The 21,323-nt window shown below is 35.2% G+C and overlaps 2 protein-coding genes across 9 annotated transcripts in view; one reads left to right on the forward strand and one right to left on the reverse strand.

Annotated features, from left to right (window-relative positions):
- Positions 1-10,018, reverse strand: part of HYCC2 (hyccin PI4KA lipid kinase complex subunit 2) — a 68,930-nt gene extending 58,912 nt beyond the window's left edge. Inside the window, exons 1-2 of one of the 8 annotated variants that reach the window (XM_081051887.1) lie at positions 9,689-9,736; positions 8,856-8,891 (exon numbers count right to left, since the gene is read on the reverse strand). The gene's annotated coding sequence lies outside the window, so the exon portion shown is untranslated. Of the gene's footprint in view, positions 1-8,855; positions 8,892-9,478 lie in introns of all 8 variants that reach the window. The other 7 variants (XM_081051888.1, XM_081051889.1, XM_081051891.1 and 4 more) reach the window with 7 other exon arrangements.
- Positions 9,927-19,409, forward strand: NDUFB3 (NADH:ubiquinone oxidoreductase subunit B3). The gene is made up of 3 exons (XM_081051894.1): positions 9,927-10,141; positions 15,817-15,952; positions 19,120-19,409. Exons 2-3 carry the CDS (start codon positions 15,819-15,821, stop codon positions 19,274-19,276), a joined length of 291 nt encoding a protein of 96 aa, XP_080908020.1. The 5' UTR covers positions 9,927-10,141; positions 15,817-15,818; the 3' UTR covers positions 19,277-19,409.
- Positions 19,410-21,323: the final 1,914 nt, after the last annotated feature.

Genomic DNA, 21,323 nt, shown 5'->3' on the forward strand with positions numbered 1-21,323 from the left:
AAATTAATATAAGACCCGGTCTTATTTTAACATAAGACCAGATAAGACCGGGTCTTATTTTAACATAAGACCAGATAAGACCCGGTCTTATGTTAATATAAGACCAGATAAGACCCGGTCTTATTTTAACATAAGATCCGGTCTTATATTAATTTTTGCTCCAAAAGACGCATTAGAGCTGATGGTCTGGCTAGGTCTTATTTTCGGGAAAACATGGTATACAGAGGGTGCCAAAAAATGTATACACATTTTAAGAAAGAAAAAAAACTGTATTAAAATTGTAATACTCAATATATACTAATAACAGGAGACGAATACAAATCACGTTTGACTTCTGCAATTACAAGAGGTGCTCAAAGTGGTTACATCAGCGTCCAGACACGTCTGATGACCGCGAACACTGTTGGGTAGACTTCTGTGGCAAGCGTGTTAACTGTTCCGACACCACAGCAGAAGCAGCAGGACCTGCTGCCATGCGAGGCCTCTTGGGTCTTCCCTTGTGCACATCACACATGGTACCATGCGTCTCAAACGTATTACGGCTGCGTGTTATTGTTAGGTGTGCTGATGTTCTGTTACATGCTCCCGCCTCCATTGTCATTGTACTTCCACATCATTCTCGAATTTCAAATACCACTTCAAAGTGGTCTTGCGCTCCTTGAACGACAACCATGCTTCTGGCATTTTGACTGTCCTGCCTGTTGCATGGTGCCGCTAGCATTCATTTGATTAACGCCATCTTTTGAGCAAATGGCATACTATACGTTGCTACCGTAATTCAATTCAACTTCAAAAAGTAATACATACAAAACATCTCTTAAAATGTGTATACATTTTTTTGGCACTCCTGGTATATAGTAACAGGTGGGTACTAGACAAGTGGGGCAAGGGGTTACTGAATAAATTATATAAATATTTAATCACTATGCTGTATACCTGAAACTAATATAAAATAATATTGAATGTCAACTGTAACTGAAAAAATTAATATTTTTTTAAAAACAGAAAAAAAAAAGCTAGAGAAAATAGCAAATGAATGAAACAAGCACACGACAGAGGAAAAAAACCCAACAAAGCCAAAAGTTGGTTCCTGAAAAGATTAACAAAACTGATAAACCCCTAATAATACTGATTAAGGAAAAGGAGAAACGGAATTTTTAGATATCAGAAACAGAATAATATAATAAACTTTATGCTAATAAATGTGACACTTAGCATGAAATGAACACATCTTAAAAAATACTAATTACCAACACTGAAAGATATAGAATATCCAAATAGCCCCATAGCTATTAAAAAAATGAAATGTTATTAAAACTCTTTCCAAAAAAAAATATGAAGTGCAGATAGTTTCATCAGTCAATTCTTCCAAACAATTAAGGAGGAAACAACACCAGGCTTGTACAAAGTCTTCCAGAAAACAGGAAATAATAGACGACTACCCCTGGGGAACAAAATTGCCTCTGTTTGAGAGCCAGGGAAAGGGCAAGTAATTTAGAACAAAGTTATACCCTCTACTGCGATGATTATTCTACTTTTGAGAAAGAGGCCCTTGCTTGGCTTTGAGCCCTGGTAGAGGTACACCAAAAGTGACCATGTGACTTGATCTACCCTTAAGAACTGGGCGTTCTGACCCACCAAGCTCTTACATAAAGCTGAATGTGCTAGCAGCTTTCCATCATTAAATAGAAGTGATGTTGTATATAAGATATAAGCTTTTCTTCTCCTTCAGGGCACATGGGAGAACTATACTTCTCTACCTTCCTTAAGTCAGATGTGATCTCTTGACGTGCTTTGAGCAATGAACAGAAATGATTTCTGTAGAAGCATTTAATTACCAGTATGCACTCTCCAGCCTGTACTTCCCTTGCCACTATGATAAAAGAAGCAGAGATAAATATAGAGATGCAATGCTGACCCATCATGTGGAAAACAGCTGCCCTGGAGTCACTCAGACTTGCAGCAGATTTTACATAAGAATAAACAAATCTTTTTTTTTAATTTTAAGCCATTATTTGAAGGTTGATTATTACCGCTACATAAGCAGCTAATCCCGACTACAATGGTTAAATATACAGAATGAGGTTACAGCAGGCCCTAAAAGCACAAATAAGCCTTAAAAACAAATGGTTCCGACACCCATCACACATGTGTGTACTAAGTATCAACTCTCTATTAATCTATGACCTTGTAGAGTTCCCTATGATCAAAGAAAAAAAGAAATAAAAACTCTGGCCTGGTTTACACATGGTTCCATATGATATGCTGGCATTACCCCTACACAGAGGTGGCCCTGCAGGACAGGAGAAAAGGGAAATCCTCTCAATAGGCAGACATCCAAGAAGTTGTATCTGGCTGCTCACGGCTCCTGAGAAGAGATGATCAGAGCACGGATCTATGGTTGGCTAGACAGGCTCTGCAACCAGGACTTGTTCAATACGCTCATGAACAGAAGAACCCTGACAGCAGGATTATTCCTTGGCTCAATACAGACGTCCCCTCACCAATGTTAATCTACAGTTCCATGATATGCCAGATCGTCTCACACCTCCCTGCCTTTTCTTAAACTTCTCTCCCCTCTGGAATGCCTTTCAACTACCCTCTAGCCTAACTGCCCTCCTCTTCTTTGAAGACTCAGATCAGCAGTCACCTCCTCTAGTATGCTTTTTCTTAGCATATAACCCTGTATCCATTGAAAGCCCTTTTTTTCACCCTCACTCACTAGTTCTCAACGTAAAATCCATAGATCCCCAGGGATCTGTGAATAAAAATCATATGCTTTGATGGGAAGAATATTATATGATTCTTTTTACTAATCCCTAAAAACAATTTATCATTTCACTCAATTATGAATGTAGGCAAAACAAAAAAACCACAGTATTTTCTATGACTTGGTCACAAACAGATATTACAGGCATTTTCACATCAAATCACAGTTGCTGCAAATATCAAAATATCATTCATGAACATCACTACTTCATGCCACATTTCTCTGGTTAAATAGCTTCTGCCCCATCCTGGATACAAATGTTTCCAATAAGTCTCTCTTCTTAAATTCACATAAAACATTGAGAGTGATTTTTTTTTTTAAGGACCTCTTTCTCTAGGCTTTAGGGAAGGTAAACAGACCTTAGACCTTCCTCTTAGGAAGTTGATTTTTCCCCACTAATATTGCTCTTGTAAAGGGGTCACCTCCTCCTCTCCATCTTAAGCCCCTTATAAATTGATGGGGTAGGCAGAATCATAGTGGTAACTACGTAGTCTAACAGTACTCAATACCTTCTTTTCTCAGAAACCTGTATAGAGTTTATTAGTCCTGTTATTAAACCACAACTTCTCTAGGGCAGGGTGTATTTCTCAGTTGTGTTTGTATTTCTAGTTCTTAACAGGGCTTAGCACATACTTCATGTTTATTAAAGAAAGGGCTTAGCAACAGCGGGGCAGTCAGCAGCAGACAGCACAGAAGACAGGGAGCAAGTACAGCAGAGACCACTAGTTCCCATTTAATAGAGGTCCCCACCCTGACCACCCCCACATACACTGATCTAGTCTATATGCTCAGCTAAAGGCCATTTCTGAACTTTACTTACAGCTAAGTATTGCCAAATGACTTAAGTTCTAATCAATGAGATCAAAGGAAATACTGTATGGGGAATTCTAGAAGTTCTTAAAAGATGAGAGGTGTGCCCCTTTTGTCCTCTGCCTTTCTTCCTCCTTCCTTATGCCTTGAACATGGATGGATGGCTGGATATCCAGCACCCATCCCCTGATCGTGAAAATGGAATCCACATGCTAAGGATGGCAAAGGAAAAAAACAGAAGGAGACTGGGTCCTCGACAACTCCATGAAGTTGTCATCTCAGTCCCATACTGCCAATTTCTAAATGCTTTTTCACAATACAAAGACAAAGAAGTCAACTACTATCTCGTGTAAGCAATGGTTATTTCTTATCTCTGTTTATAGCAGTCAAACATAATTTCTGACTCATAATGTAAGACACAGACTCCAGCAACAAATCTGTGGTCTCAGATACCAACAGCCACTCAGCGATTCTTCAATTTAATGCTGATGAAGTGATAGATATATCCACTGAAATAGGGGGTAGAGTAGGAAGCAAGCGTGAGCAAAGAATTTGTTTTCTGTGAAGGTACACCACCACTACAGTTCAGTTGGAGGGGTGTTTGTAGTTTAGTACACTGACACGATTTCATAATAACAGTACTGTAATTTCTTGCCAACATTTGGGAGTCATGTTCTAGAAAAGTAATGTGGCTTATAAAACTGTGACTAGCAAGACCAAATCATATAAAAATAAGGTTAGGTTTACACCTTTTCAAAGGAAAAACCAGTGACCTTTCTACAGACTACCCTCCTACAAATTTTCAGGAAACACTGTCTTAGCACAACAATCAGATAAATGCTGATTCTCCCACACGTTATGCAAACTATTCTACTTCGTGAAGATTTTGAATCTGTGCTACCTAGTAGCTTGCCATTTAATGTCTTTTGTACTTGTGTTTTTATTTTAACTTATTAAGTCTCAGCAAAACTTTTCAAAAATTCTTATAGTGATAGTTTCATTTTTTGGATTTTCATCCTTACATTAAGAAAATGGGAAATAATCCGATCTCTCTGTAGAGTATTGCTATGAACTTTTTATGCATCTCCCCACAATTCAGATATTGACATACTAACACCCAATGTGATGGAGGTGGGGCCTTTGGGAGGTGATTAGGTCATAAGGTTGGAGCTTTCCTAAATGAGTACCCTTATAAAAAGAGACCCCAGCGAGCTCTCACACCTCTTTTGCCATGTGTTGACAGTGAGAAGACAGCCATTTCTGTACCATGAAGTGGACCCTCCGCCGACACACACTGTTTTTAAAGATAAGGAAATGGAGGCGATAAATGGCAAAACTGATTCTAATCTAGATAGTCTATCTCTATGTCCTAACTCTTCATACTATTCCTAGTCATTGTAAAATTGAGAGAAATAAATAGAATTAAAGAAACAGTAACAAGGTGGAGTCAACAGAACCTAGCTGTGCTCAGATCAGTGGTGTATGAATAAAAGTGTCAAAGATAACACCAGGTTCCAGCTAAAGCACATTATATAGATGACAAAATATGAGTTAACTTTTAGACACATTTGAGGGACCTGCAGGTCATCCTCATCTAGCAGGCAGGCAGATTTACAGAATAGGAACTAGAGATCAAGAAAAATCTCTGGATTAGAGATACAGATTTGAGAATCATCAAATTCAGATGCTAATTGAGTAAATAAGATCAAAGGGACAGGGTATAGAATGAGGAAAAGTTTTGACAACAGAACCCTGAAGAACAGAAACATCCATTTCCTCTAGCTTTCTTCCCACGAACAATAAAACAGTAGGTACTGTGATAGACTGCAAATTCACATTAACTTTAGATTTGACAAGCACTTCATATCTACTATATGAGTTTCACAATTATCTTACAAAGTCGAAAGAATAGTAGTATAGTCTCCCCTCCCCACTTCCTTTTTTATTTAAAAAGAACCACAAAAGGAATAAATGCTGATTAAAAAGTCTCAACACTCCCTGTGTGGTACTATAATGGTAGCTACATGTCATTATACATTTCTCCAAACCCATACAATGTACAACACCAAGAGTAAAGCCTGATGTAAACTACGGACTTTGGGCGATAATGACATGGCAATGTAGGTTCATCAGTTATAACAAACGTACCACTCAGTGAAATACTGATAATGAGGGAGGCTGTGCATGTGTCGAGGGGAGTGTGTATATGGGAAATCTCTGTATCTTCCACTCAATTTTTCTGTGAACCTAAAACTGTGCTAAAAAACAAAGTCTAGTAAAAAAAAAATTTTAGGCCTCAATACAAAAGAATATGTAAAAAGCGTAAGTTTCACTTCCTGCTCAGCATCCAACTCCCTCCATCCATTTTCAAAAAAATATATGGAGGAAGGAATTTAAAGAGGTAAACTGACAAATCCTAGTAGCTAACAAGATTATATTAAGTAAGAATCAAGCACTATCAAGAATCAAGGATTACATCAATTACACTTCAATTTGAAAAAAGAGTCAAGAGTCCATAATGACAAAGGTGATAGATAAATTTGATTCCAGCATTTTTTAGAGTTCAGCGTTTTACAACAGAACAATGTATTTTGTAACCCATGCTATACCATTCAGTAAACTGGTGCCACTTCACCATATTTTATGACTATTTTTTTTGGCAGTTATATTTCAAACCTGCAAAGGACTATAAATATATATATACACACACACACATACATACATGTATATGTCACGTCTTTTAATATATTACATAATTAACTTTTTACTTCTTTCTCCAAAATTAAAGTCTACTCATTTATTTTTTCTTGTACTTGTCTCTGTGGCAGAGAGATACCCAAACAGAAAGTCTAGAATTCATAAAGATGAACCATGAATTTCTAAACAGGACTTGTGTCAAAATCAACACAGTCACAATTCCAAGTTTTACTATATATTATTGAGTAAATGTTTACACAAAAGATAAATCTTCTTTGTATCACAGCAATATTGCAAAAAGACGTTTAATCAATAAAACTTCAAATTCTCACTTTCCAATTCCAGTTTGATTCTTGAACTAGACAGCTTTCGGACACATTAAGGGAATAAGATATAAGTAAATATCTGTGCAAATTAGCACAGGTCTGAATTGTGAAAAAATTAGCTTGGTTTGTGGAAAGCAGCCAAGTGCCAAGTAAAAACTAATCCAAATCACGACATTCAACACAATTTTTATTTCTGGCAACTTTAGCTCCTGGCTAGAAAATCTATCCCAGACATTGGAAATTTATCGAGCTATAAAAATATTGGTAGATTTCACAGCCCTTTTTTTCAAGCTAAAACTATTGTTATTGGTTCACACTAATATACAAGTATGAAAGCCTTGAAGTGGATCAATGATTCTAAAGTGGAAGCCAGTGGTGAACCATATCATCTAGGGAATTTTTTTTTCTTTAAAATATGTATATCTACTACCTCCCTTCTCATTCCCCCTACCACTAAGATTCTGAAGGAAAATGGAGATGATATAATAGATATGTGTGTGCCTTTTTTTTAAACTCCCAGATTATTCATATATAGATTTTTTAAAAACTCTACACTTTCATGGAGAATTTCTGAATTAGGTCCAACTCTATTTTTAACATTGTATCAAAAGGAGGCAGAAGGAGCAAAGCTACAAAATGACAACAGCTCAGTAGAAGGCTCTGCAGGTAAGGGGCTACTCACACCATCTATAAGCCACCTTCAGAACTTTCTGTGCCAACTACCTCCAGAATCCATTACATCACATTTTAGACAATGACAAATGTTCAGTTCATCATCCTGAGGAAAGTACACAGTCTACTTGAGAGACAAAAATGTAAAAAGAAGCTATTTTGGACATCAAAAAAACTAAGAAGCCACAGACAATGAAAGACAAAACTTCTGTTCCTGCATTAAAAGAATTAACAACAAAGTACTGTTTTGTGCAGCTGGTAACTTGTTTGGAGACTTTCTGCCCATATTTTATCATTTTATTTATTTATTTTTATTATATAGCACTGGTTTTTCTATTATAAAGCTTAGTCAAGCTGAAAATCTTACTCATTCTAGAACTGAATAAACTACTATAAGATGTCAAAACTGTATGAAAAACAATCAAACTAAATCTATTGCATGTGAAGTTCTTAAGATTTAAAAACAAGCTTTAAAGGTCCATTTTAGAGTAAACAATTATACTTCTTTACAGCCATCGTTTCAAATTCCGTAAACAGCTCCGACACTGAAATGTGTCAGAAAAGTAGATTCTAATGATGTATAAATAATCAATCAATTATTATTATATTCTAATTTGGACTGGTGTTTCTTAAATCACTTGCTAATTTCCTACTCAGATGTTCAACTCTATTATATTCTACAATGACACCTACTGGCCATTCAAAATCAGCCACTGGTTCTCTAACAAGGATCTCGTAGGCTGATTACATAATAAGAAGACACACACACACACACACACACACACACACACACACACACACACCAGCCTACATAAAAGCAGAGATTTGTTCACAGGTACTCACACTACAGAATTGCAACTAAAAATAGAAGCAGAAGTATTCTTTGTAACTGAGATTGTATTATTCTTGCAAAAAGGTAAAAGACAAATGAAACCAAGTATCAAAATTTTTATCTGAAGCTTTGATAAATATCTCAGTACTCTAAACATTTTAGAACAAATGATCCACATCTCCTTACCAAACTATATTTAAAAAAATAAATGAATTTTTTATTTAGGTCCTGGGATCTACTGATATAAATTATCATTAGTAGAAAAAGTAAAGTTACAGTACACTTGCTAATAATAATTAGTCCTGTCTTTTAAGCTAAAGACAACATTTCAATCACACTACATTTTAGAAATTTATAATGCTTCTTTTAAAACTGTTTTCCAGTGAAAAAACAAGTTATAATGTAGTTTGTCCTTCATAACACATACTTAATGTAATTCCTATTTAATTGTACATTTCATTGAGCAAACAATGAATTATTAAAAACTCAGAATGAAACATGACAATTCAGTTATTTATATCTATAAATAATTTTACCTCGGTCGAAGAGGTTCAAAGAGCATATTTTTCCTACCTAAGAAATAACCCATAACTAGTTTCTCAGACTTACAGAGCAAATTAGTTAAAAGACGACTTTTGCACCCCACCCCCATTCAGAACACCACCTTATTTTCAGTCTCTTAACACCCACAATGTCCGGGGGGAAATCTAACAACTAAATTCCTCGTCATTTTCCAATTTGCACTTACCTCCTACTATAGATTTTTTTGAGGTTCTCCACTTTCCTGGAGATTAAAAAAACAAACAAACAAACAAACTATTTGTAATCAGCCTTGACCTCAAAACAAATAAATTCATGAACTACAAAACGTGAACCTTGCCACGCTCATCTCTAACGAATCTCTCGACCCAAGTCCATATTTGGGATAAGCTCTTCGTAACTACTCTGTCCTTCACGCTTCTTCGCTTACAGAGCCTGTCGGGGTAGAAAACACTCGAACCAAGGAAAAACTATTCTGACATGTCAATAGGTTGGTTGCCAGACCTCCTCTTTCATGAGGGGCAACCTCGTTGTTTGGATAAATAACAGCCAAGGCTTACATAATATACAGCTATAAAGAGTTTCAAGGATCTGACAGCCAGTAAACATCTTTCTTCTCCGCACCCCCTTCCCACCCAGAGAAACGGCCCTAAGAAGCAGTCCCTAGCATTTCTCTGAGGTGTCTGCAATGCCTTGTCCTCTTCCCTCTCTCCGAGCTCCGTGTAAAGAATTCCTCCAGCCATGACAATACTGTCTTGCTCCCGCCTCTCTCTTTTCCTCGCGGGCGCCACCGCAGCCCCCCACGCCCTCGGCCCCCACGTCGCCGCACACGGTTCAGTCTTCACCCGCCTCAGCTGCATTCTCACGACCCTCCTAAGCCGCTACTGAGTCTACGAAAGGTTCCGGAACCACGAACACTCCGCCTGCCGCCTTCCCAGACCACCCTCGTCAGATTCCCTCTCTAGTTCCTGCAGCCGGACAAGAAGAACATCCCTTCTGATCTAGCACTCTGCGTCCCCCGAAGACACCGCCGCCGCCTACCTGTCACCCCGCTGCCTCCGGCTTCTTACCGCCACCGCCTCCCGCAGCAGCCGGCCAACTGCAGCGCAACAAACAGCCCTCCCATAGGGTGAGTCCACGCTCTAACAACAGCCCCGTTTATTGGCTGCAGGATGTCGGCGGCCCTTCTGTGCGGTGTCAAAGCATTCCGGTCTCCAAGCAAGGGAAACACCGCCTCTTCCCCGCCAGTCTGTCCTCCACGATTTCTCGTACCTCAGTCAGACTCCGGATGCACAGATGTGCGGGAAAATGTCAACTTCTATCCTCTTTCATGACATGTCCACCTGGTTCAGGAATCCGTGACCCAGAATCGGAACGTTAAATGGCTTCTCCGCTTTCCTGCCGGGAGGTACTCGAGGTGACAACTTCCGTTTCCGTTTGGCTCCCGCTGCAGGATTGAATATTGAATGTCCTGAGAGGTCAGATTGCTGTCAGGTAAATTACATAGTTGGTGGGGGAATCTCTTGATTGGGATTAAGAATGAGACTCTATTCTGGGGATTGTAGGAAAGGAGAGACTAAATGGAGAAGGATGATCAGCCTGTTAGCTCTAGAGGGAAGAAGATCGAAGAATTAGCGGGAGAAAACTGAAGTCCGGGGTAGTAAGGGGTTGTTGTAGCAGGATGCAGTGAGAATTTCTGTGGTTAAGTCGAGATGCTTTAGCCAGCCGCAGCACCCCTTACTCCATAGTTTTTTGGATTACCTTTGAATTGACCAAAGGTGAATAGCCCCCAAATCGGAAATTGGTAAAATAGCGATAATTGTAATGCCTACCTCACAAGTGTGTATAGCTTTAAATAAGATTTTTTTCTGGTATGAATTTTTACGACATACTGTTAAAGCGAAAACAAGCCAAGCAGCGTACAAAATCATCTACTTTTTACAGTGATTACTATTGTTAAATAGGGACTGGAAAGGACACTGAAAGTTAATTTGTCTTTTATTTACTAATGTTTTTATTAACAATTTTTAAAATATGGGGAAATTGAGATATATACTTGAACTCTTTGGTAAACCGTAAAATTACATGTAGTGAAAGTGGCATTATACTCTGTTCTCTTCTTAGGGAAGGTATGCCAGCCCCCTTTAGGTGGAGGGTGATCTCCACCAAACTTACAGGTTCACTCCAAACATAGGTCGATAGCTTTTTAAAATTTTATGACTACCTGTTCTTTATTGAACTAAATTCCTTGCTGTTCTTATTTGAAGAGCTCTGAAACTGAAATAATAACCTGTTGTTGAGTCCTTGGCATCATTTGTCACTTTATCTAATTTTAGTTTTATTGTGAAGTATACATAACGGAAGAGTGAAGTGCATTTAAAAGAATTGTAATTAAGCAAACATTTATGTAACCACCCCTCAGGTTAAGAAATAAAGCATTGCCAGCAGAGGTGATTGACCTTTAAGGAGGTGAAAATTGGTTCTTAGGAGGTGGGAGAGGGGTGAAAAAAATCTTAGACACTACAACTGTCTGATGTTAGACTCTAGGACTGTCTCCAAAGAGCCGTCAGACATAAACAGATACACGGTATATCTGTGGTATTAAAATTTCATTGGGGGGAGGGGATGGGCATGTGATAGGGGGAAAAATGTCTAAATAAAGTCCTTTGGGGCACAAGGATTAAAAATAGATCAAAAGCACTGCCTTAGAAGCTCCCGGTAGAGCTCTGATTCCATATCCACCAAGAAGTAACCACTATTCTGACTTGTGATAAGTATTTACTTGTTTTACTTTAATTTTTCCTTTTGTGATGCATTCCTAAAAAAATGACTTGTTAGGATTTTCAATTTATATAAGTGGAATCAAAATGAATTTTTTTGACTCACCTTTTGCTCATTATTATATTCATAAATGCATTCATACTTTTGCATGTAATTTTTCATTGTGTAGTTTTACACACATGACTACACCATAATTAATCCATTATTATTGTTGGATATTTGGGTTGTTTACAGCATGAACAATGTGGCTAAAAAGATGCTTCTAAAAATTACATCTATTATTATGCACATGCAAGAGTTTCTCTAGAGCAGTGCTGTCCAATGGAAATATAATGCAAGCCACACATGTAATTTAAAATTTTCTAGTAGCCATATAAAAATGTAAAAAGAAACACATAAATTAATAATATATTTCATGTAACCCAGTATATGCAATGTATTATTTAAAGGTGTAATCAGTATTAAAAGTTGTTGATCAAATTATATGGTGATGGAAGGAGAACTGACTCTGGGTGGTGAACGCACAATGGGATTTATAGATGATGTAATACGGAATTGTACACCTGAAATCTATGTAACTTTGCTAACAATTGTCACCCCAATAAACTTTAAAAAACTAAAACTAAATAAATGAAAGTTGTTAATGAGATATTTTACGTTTTCATACTGTCTTCAAAATTAATGTATTTTACACATACCGAGTATGTTTCTATTCTGTTTTCATGATTATAAACACTGATCTGTGTTTATATTTTATCAAATTACCATTGAAAAATTAGATCCATATACCAAAATTGTTCCAAATACACCTTAAAATTTTCCCATAACTAATTTCAGAATCTGCTTGAAATTTAAATTAATTAAAATTAAATAAAAAGTTAAGTTGCCCAGTTACACTTAGCCACATTTCAACTGCTTATGGCTACATGCTAGACAGGGCAGATCTATCTAGAGTATATATACCTAAGAGTGGAATTACTAGGCCATAAGGTATTCAAATGTTCAACTTTTCTAGGTCATGCCAAACAGTTTTTCAGAGTGGTTGTGCTAAGTCACATTCTCATACCTGGGTCTAAAGTGGAAGGTACATCACAATGTGATATCTCTAATTCCTCACAGTCTTGCAAGGTAGGTTTTATACTCATGTTAGATGAAGAAACTGACATTCAGAAAAGTTAAATGATTTGCCCAGGATTTTACAACTATTAACAGTGCATCCAGGATTTGATGACAGATCTGTACAGCACCAAAGTCTTCACTTAAGTAGAGTTCCAAACTCTTCCTTCAAGTGATCAGCATATCATTGTTAGATTTATGGCTATTCTCAAGTAGAAATGATTTTTAAAAGAAAATGAAAAGTTTCCTAGATATAGTGGCCAACTTTCTGTTCTTTTTGAAAAGTCATTGAAATAGTCTATTTAGTAAATGCCTATAAAGGAACTCTTTCTGAAATATTTTAATTAGGTAGGATAGAAAACACACTGAATTTATTAAAGGAAATTTGTTTAGGGAAAATAAGTATATATATACTTTCGTATTTTCTTTCAAAGATTTGTCCTCCAAATTGTTTCATATTCTGAGCTTAGTAATATTGTAACTTTGAAATAGGCTGCGTCCCATGGTAGTTTCAACTTTTATTTTCAGAATCAAATCTATCACAGAATTTTGATGTTTGTTTTGTAGTCTTTTCAAAGTATATTGATACTCAATCAGGTTTAATATTCTAGAATAGATATTTGCCATAATAAAAGTTTGTCTTGTAATTTCTTTAAACATTTTTGAAATGAAACATTAAAAAAACTTTTTGAAAACAAGGGTTGAAGGAGCCAAGACATTACGATTCTAATTAAATGCTTCTAAAAGTCTTTTGTAATAATGTATTGAATTTTAAAAGTCAGTCTGAAATCTGAAACCATAATGTTTTCCTTTATATTAGGTTGGTGCAAAAGTAATTGCGGTTTAAAAGGTTAAAAACAATTGCAAAAACTGCAGTTTTGCAGCAATCTCCTATTACTGAATCTATCAAGTAATAAAGAAATAGTGGATTAAATGTTTCATTCAAAGTCTGAATGGTGTAGTTTTAAATTGTGTTTACTGGGTATTGCTTTTTGGTCTTTTAAATGTGAAAATCATCAACATAATGTTTTGTGATATCTTAACATGTCTATACATATAAATATTAAGTGTTTATTTATCAGAATTACTATGTACAATTTTCCTGTCATATTCTGGGAACTATGGTTTAATGAAATGAGCATTTCACATAATGTGTTTTAGTATATACTATCTAATAATTACCACTGTCTTCTAAAATGCAGTATAGGAATTTTACCTTATTATTGGGCCTGTTTATAGTTTTAAATGCAAACATAATGGTAATAATTATTTGACTTGGTTTTATTTCTGGAGATCAGTGATTATAGAATTACTACTGCTAACCTTATACAAATTTACAGTATAGCATTAATTTATACCCCCTTAATTTGAAATTCATAGCAATTTAACTATGGACTGAGCTGAGTTTATTTTCACATTACCTGTAAAACTAACACTGAAGTATTTATATAACTATTGAGGGCATGTTTTATTTAAGGAAGCAAACTTATCCATTGAAAAGGTCTAGTTCTGAAGTTAGCAAACTACAGCCTGCTGGCCAGCTTCAGCCTGTTTTGTAAACACACATGTGTGCAAAACAGGCTGAATCTGGTTTTTACATACACATATGTGCTATCACTTTGATATTAAGGAACACTAAACTTTGAGCTCCAGTTAAGCAAAATGTTATCCCCAAAAAAGGAGTTCTATTTTTTCATCAGTAGACCTATATTATAAAAAATTATACTCAGTTGTTATATTTTTTAATTTATCAATAAAATATTTGTTTTCTCTTGTTATAGAAGTACCTACATTAGTATCCTTGGTTTCACCTTTTGGCCCACATAGCTTAAACTATCTGGCTTTTTACAGACAAAGTTCACGTGATCATAAGTACCAGGAGTGCCCAAAAAATGTATACACATGGCTTGTAGTCATTGTTTGTTATTGGTATATATTGAGTATTACAATTTTAATAAAATTTTTCCTTTCTTAAAATGTGTGTACATGTTTTTGGCACCCTCTGTATTTAAAATAATAACTCCATTTTAAAAGGATCATCTGAAGAAAGCAGGTAACAAAAGAGTATATAAAACATCTTCGTTACATAGGCTGGGGGGGATGCCAAAAGAAAGGATACACATTTTAAGAGATGTTATCTATGTATTACTTTTCAAAGTTGAATTACGGTAACGTATGGTATGCCATTTGCTCAAAAGATGGCATTAATCAATGAATGTTAGTGTCACCATGTGACAGGCAGGACAGTCAAAGAAAATGGCAGAAGCACGCTTGTCCATCGAGGAGCACAAGATCATTTTGAAATGACATTTGAAATTCAAGAACGTTGTGCAAGTACAATGACAGTGGTGGCATGAGTATGCAATAGAACCTCCAACACGCCTAACAATAGCACGCATTTGTGATAAGTTTGAGATGCATGGTACTTCGGGAAGAAATTGAAACGGCATGCGCGTAACACAAGTGGTCACTTTGGTCAACATTGCTCAAGCAGTAGTTCGCCATAATCAGAAGTGTCTGGATGCTGATGGTAACCACTTTGAGCACCTCTTGTAATTGTAGAAGTCAAATGTGACTTGTACTCATCTTTTCTTATCAGTATATATTATTACAATTTTAATGCAGTTTTTTCCTTTCTTAAAATGTATATTTGGAACACTGTATACATTGATGCATTATGAAAGGACTAAACGGAGGGGAGGGAAAAGGAGGGAAATGGTATTGCTTAGAAGTTAGTAGCAAGGGCTCTGAAACCAAAATGCAAGTTCCAAACTCAGTTGTACCATTTATTTTTTTTTGTTTCCTTCAGAAAGTTACCTTCTTGCAGCCTCGTTGTCTTCATCTATAAAATGGTGATAATAATCATAATTTAAGTTCCAAAAGTTGTTTTAGGAGTAATAGAGGTAATACACTATTAATACACTATAAAGCACTTTAGTACACCTGACACATAGGGTACAACAAATGTCTGCTGTTATTGTAATGGAGAAAAGAGTGAGATAAATGAGTGTCTCTGAGTGGTGGGAGTACTGATTATTTTTCTTTTTTATATTTTGCACATGCTACTTCCTAACTGTGAATATATAATAAGTAATTATGTAATTATGTAATAAGACACTTTCATAAATTCTCTTAACTCAGAATTTTCAAGTATTTATATTGGCTCTCTTTTTAAAACATTAAATGTTTTACCTTAAAACATTAATAGTAAGCTTGGGTATTTGATATCTACAATCTGCACATTTTTCCCTTATGCTAATCTTTTCCTACAGACATGGCCCCTGGACATGGACATGGTCATAGTAAAATGGAACTTCCAGATTATAAACAATGGAAGATAGAAGGGACACCATTAGAAATTGTCCAAGAGAAGTTGGCTGCACGAGGGCTAAGGGATCCATGGGGCCGGTAAGAATAAATGAGTAATTTAGATAGAATTTATTCTAGGGAATTGGTATCTATGTTCCCTTCAGTGGATTTTCCCTTTAAACATCAGTGAAAATGGCTTTTTACATTAAAGTTTTGAAATCAGTTTTATTGAAGTATCACTTATATACAGTAAAAATCACCCATTTTAAGAATATAATTCCACGAGTTTTGAGAAATGTATTCTATTTTGTAACTATCCCCAGAGTCATAATACAGACTATTTCTGTCATCCCCAAAAGTTCCCTCAGGCCCCTTTTGCACTCAGTGTCATCCTACCCCTGGCTCCTGGCCATTCATCTGCTTTCTGTCTCTATTGTTTTGCCTTTCCTAGAATTTTACACAATTAGGTTCATACAGTACGTAATCTTTTGTTCTGGCCTCTTTCACTTAGCATGATGCTTTTGAGACTGACGCACACTATTAACTTATATCCATAGGTCCTTCCTTTTTTATTGCTGTGTAATAGTCTAGTGTATGCACATACCTCATTTGTTTACTGTTCAGTTAATGGCCATTTGGGTTGTTTCCAGTTTGGAGCTATTATGAGTAAAGTTGCTGTAATCATTCAAGTACAACTCTGTGAACATATATTTTCATTTGTCCTGGGTAAGTGCATAAGAGTGGGATTTCTGAATCATATGATAAACATATAGTTACTTTTATTTTTAAACACTGCCAAACTTTTCTAAAGTGGCTGTACCATTTCATTTTCACCAACAATGGATGAGAATTTCAGTTGCTCAATGTCCTCATCAATACTTGGTATTATCAGTCTTTTAATTTTAGCCATTCTACTGTTTTAATTTACATTTCCATGAAGGCAGATAATCATGAGAATCTTTTCGTGTGCTTATTTGTCATTTGTATATTTTCCTTGGTGCCATGTCTATTCAGATCTTTTGCCCATTTTACTTACCAGGGTGTTTGTCTTTTATTGAATTTTAAGAGTTCTCTCTATATATTTTCAATGTAAGTTCTTTATCAGATACAAGTTTTGCAAATGTTTTGCAAATATGAATATGGCTTATCTTTACATTTTCTTGATAATGTCTTTAAAAGTTTTATAGTGTTCTTTTTTACATTTAGGCATATAATCCATCTTGAGTTAATTTTTAAGTCATGTGGAGTAAGAATGAATATTTTTGCATATGGACCACCAGTTGTTCCAATACCATTTATTAAAAGACTATCTTTTCCCCATTGATTTACCTTGATAGCTTTGTCAAAATCAATTTTGACAATATCTTTGTGGTCTATTTCTGGATTCTATTCCATTCCCCTGATCAGTATGTCTACCCTTATGCCAGTACCACATTGTCTTCCAATCAGGTAGTATTTTAAAATTTTTTTAGCTATTCTAGGTTTTTTTGCATTGACATTTAAATTTTAGAATAAGCTTTTCAGTTTCTACGAAAAGCTTGCTTGGATTTTAATTGGGATCAATTTAATCTATAGCTCAATTGCAGATAACTGATACCTTAACAATATTGAGTTTAGTCCATGGACAATTTAGATCCTCTTTAATTTTCTCAGCAGTGGTTTATTGCTTTACAGGCAGGTCTTGTACATATTTTGTTAAATTTCTCCTGAATTATTACATATTTTTATGCTATTATAAGTGGTGTTTTTAAACTTCAATTTCCATTTGCTTATATATAAAAATACAATTCAGTTTCATATATTGACCTTATATTACTACCTTGCTAAGTTCACTTTTTAGTTCTAGCAGTTTTGTTGTTGTTTTTTACAGGTTCCTTAGAATTTACTTCTAGATGATGATTTTGCCTGCGAAGACAGTGTTAACTTCTTCCTTTTCAATCTGTAAACTTTTTATTTCATTATTGCACTGGCTAACACTGCTAGTATAGTGTTGAATAAAAGTGATGTGAGTGGACATCCTTGTCTTTTCCTAATTGGGGGAAAGCATTCAGTCTTTCACCACTAAGTGTGATGTTAGTTATAGGTTAGTCATAGATGCCCTTCATCAAATTGAGGAGTTTCTATTACTAGGTTACTGTGAGTTGCTCTTATTATTGTCATACTTACTAATAGTTTTAGAATTTTGTTAATTGTTTTTTCTGCATGTATTGAGATGCTCACATAGTTTTTTTTATTCCACTAATATGATGAATTACTATTATTGATTTTCAAAGATTAAACCAACCTTGTACTCTTGAGGTAAACTCTACTTCATCGTGATATATTATCCTTTTTCCATGTTGCTAGATTCCATTTTCTAAAATTTTGTTAACAATATTTTCATCTATTAATATGTTCATATGGGATATTACTCTGTAGTTTTCTTCTGACGTCTTTGTCTGGTTTTGGTCTTTACATTATATTTGATTAGCTGTCATATTTTTTAGTAAGTCAGATTTTTAGAGTTAAGTGATTTTTGTTCCATAACAAGATTTTTTCCACTCACTTATCCCTACCTGTGAGAGAAAACGTTTTTCACTAGAGCTCTCTGATTTCTGTTTACTTCTCTGTTCAGAGTACTCAGAAGAACGATTGCCAGAGCAAGAAATCAGTCTTCTAAATTCTAAAGTTCAGGCTGCTATGATAGGAGAAAACCATCATTCTCTTGCATAGTAATAATAATGTCAAATGTTACATACTCTGTGCTGAAACATATACTTTCTGCTGTATAATCTTTATAATAACACTATATATAAGGTAGATAGTAATCATCACTGAGTAATCACCAGGGCCTTCCACGGAGAGGAAGCAGGCCCTGACAAGTTAAGTAACTTGCGCAGCCTAAGAGGTTGTGAATCTAATGTAAATGGCAGAGCAAAAATTAATACCCTCTACTTCCTCTTTCCATGATGCTGTAATGACTAGTATGGGCGGAGCCACACAGCTGACCTGTGATGGATAGGCCAAAGTGAGTCTTGCATTTGAGAGTTTTGTAATCCTGAGTATTATAACTGAAATGTGAAAGCAAGTGTTTTTTCTTCTATTTTGTATATGAAAGATGGACATATAGACCTAATTATCTTGGGCCACAGAAAGACACCTATTATGATCCACTTACATTATTTTATATAAGGTTGCATTTATGTCTGTTAGAAAGATGAAAATGTATTCTCAATGAATGTGCCTTAAGTTGTATGTGATTATAATTTTTCCATTTTTTTCTCTAGCAATGAAGCTTGGAGATACATGGGTGGCTTTGCAAACAATGTTTCCTTTGTTGGTGCATTACTAAAAGGATTCAAATGGGGATTTGCTGCATTTGTGATAGCTGTAGGGGCTGAATATTACCTGGAGTCCAAGAATGAAGATAAGAAGCATCACTGAAGATAATACCTGGAAGTATCTTAGTGGCTTCTTCACTCTCTTATAAAGATAAGATTTCTTCACTGTACCTACTGGCCTGTGTGTTTGTCCCTTAAACAATACTAGTAAGATTTAATAAAGAATACATGTGCTAGTCTGTTTTTCTCACTTTAAAAAAAACAAAAACGAAAGAAAACAATGTCTCAAGCCACGTAAGATTTGATTTGGAATACATGGGGGCTGAGTACCAGGAGCAATGCATTCTGTATATAGCATACAGACAGCGTATATTTGAACAAACGGATATGTTCTAACTGATTTTTTTTTCAATTTTTAAAATTATGATAAAATTTACCATTTTTTAAGTGTACAGTCAATAGTATTAAATACATTTTTAATGTTATGCAACCATCCATTTCCATAACTCCTTTCATCTTTTAAAACTGAAAGTCTATGCCCATTAAACAATAATTCCCCATTCACCCCTTCCATTAGTCCCTGGCAACCACCGTTCTACTTTCTGTCTCTATGATTTTGATTACTCTCTATTTAAAGTACCTCATGTAAGTGGAATCATACAGTATTTGTCACTTTGTGACTAGCTTATTTCACTTAGTATAATTTCTCCAAGGTTCATCCATGTAGTATATATCAGAATTTACTTCCTTTTTAAAGCTGAATAACACCACAATTTGCTTACCTGATTGTTCATTGGGGGACACTTGGGTTGCTTCCACATTTTAGCTATTATGAATAATGCTGCTATGAACTTGGGTGTACTCTCATAGGTTTTTAAATGGGAGTTGGTCTTGTATTTACATCCTCCGCAGGTGGTAAAGGGATCTAGATTATACTATAAAATACTTCCTGCCAAGTTCTGATTGACATATCCATGTGTCATGTTCAATTTTTATTGTGGTAAAATTTTTTTACTCTTGCTTTAGTCCTCATTCCCATGTTGTCAAAATTTTGACATTTTTTTCCTGTATGTCTAACAATAAACTAGACATTCTCCCCACATCTTTGAATTTTAAATTTTTAATTAAATCTCTAAATTTGAGACTTAAACCTCAACTTGTTGAAAAGGGATAATATTTTTGCTTAAATAACAAAGCTAGTATAAAACTACAGGGTGATTTTTTTTCTTTGTAAATATTTGTTTATAAACTTTGGAAATCACTAAATAAATAAGACAGGAATTCCTAATAAGCTAATAGTAATAAATGGGATGTGGTAAAATGGAATCATAAAAAGCTGAAAGAAGGAAAGCATTTTAACAGAACAAAAAGCAATAGGACAAATAGAAATAGCAAGATGGTGGATTTAAACTTATTAATTACATTAAATGTAAACGGTCTAAAATTTAAATTATAAAACATTCCAATTAAAAGACAGATTGTCAGCTTGGGCAAAAAGCAAGACCCAACTATAAGCTGTTTACATGAAAACCCCTTTTAAAGACATAGGGTAACAATAAAAGAATAGGAAAAGATACACTGCAAAAACTAATGAAAGGAATATTGACAAAATAGATTTTAAAATGAAGAATTGTCATAAAGAGGGACATTTCAAAATAATAGAGGAGTCCATTAAGAAGACAAAAATCTTAAATGTATATAAACTGAACTTCAAAATATATGAAACAAAAATATAAAATGGGCAAATTCACAATTGGAGATCTCAACACTCCTTTCTAAGTTATCAATAGAATAAGGAAATTAGCAAGGCTATAAAAGATGTGAACAACACTGCAACTACCTTGACGTAATTATTGACCATTCCACTCAAAAACTAGAGCATTCATTCTTTTCAAGTGTACATGGAACATATACCACAACAGACTATATTCTGAGCTATAACTCTATTTTAAGAGGATTGAAATAACATGAAGTACATTCTCAGATCACAAAGACATTAGACTAACATCTGAAAAAAATCCACAAATAATTTGGAAATTGGATAGCACCCCGCGTAAGTACCCCATGCTCAAGAAATCCAGGGAAAATACTTTTAACCGAATAAAATGAAAACTATCAAAATTTCTGGGAAGCAGCTAATAAAATAGACT

Source organism: Rhinolophus hipposideros, assembly GCF_964194185.1.
Source record: "Rhinolophus hipposideros genome assembly, chromosome: 6".
In the NCBI taxonomy this organism is placed as follows: Eukaryota; Metazoa; Chordata; class Mammalia; order Chiroptera; family Rhinolophidae; genus Rhinolophus; species Rhinolophus hipposideros.

Bases quoted from the DNA above. Each gene is read 5' to 3' on its own strand.
- NDUFB3 (XM_081051894.1), top strand. From the start codon at position 15,819: ATGGCCCCTGGACATGGACATGGTCATAGTAAAATGGAACTTCCAGAT. The intron at 15,953-19,119 runs GTAAGAATAAAT...TTTTTTCTCTAG, and splicing joins CTAAGGGATCCATGGGGCCG to CAATGAAGCTTGGAGATACA.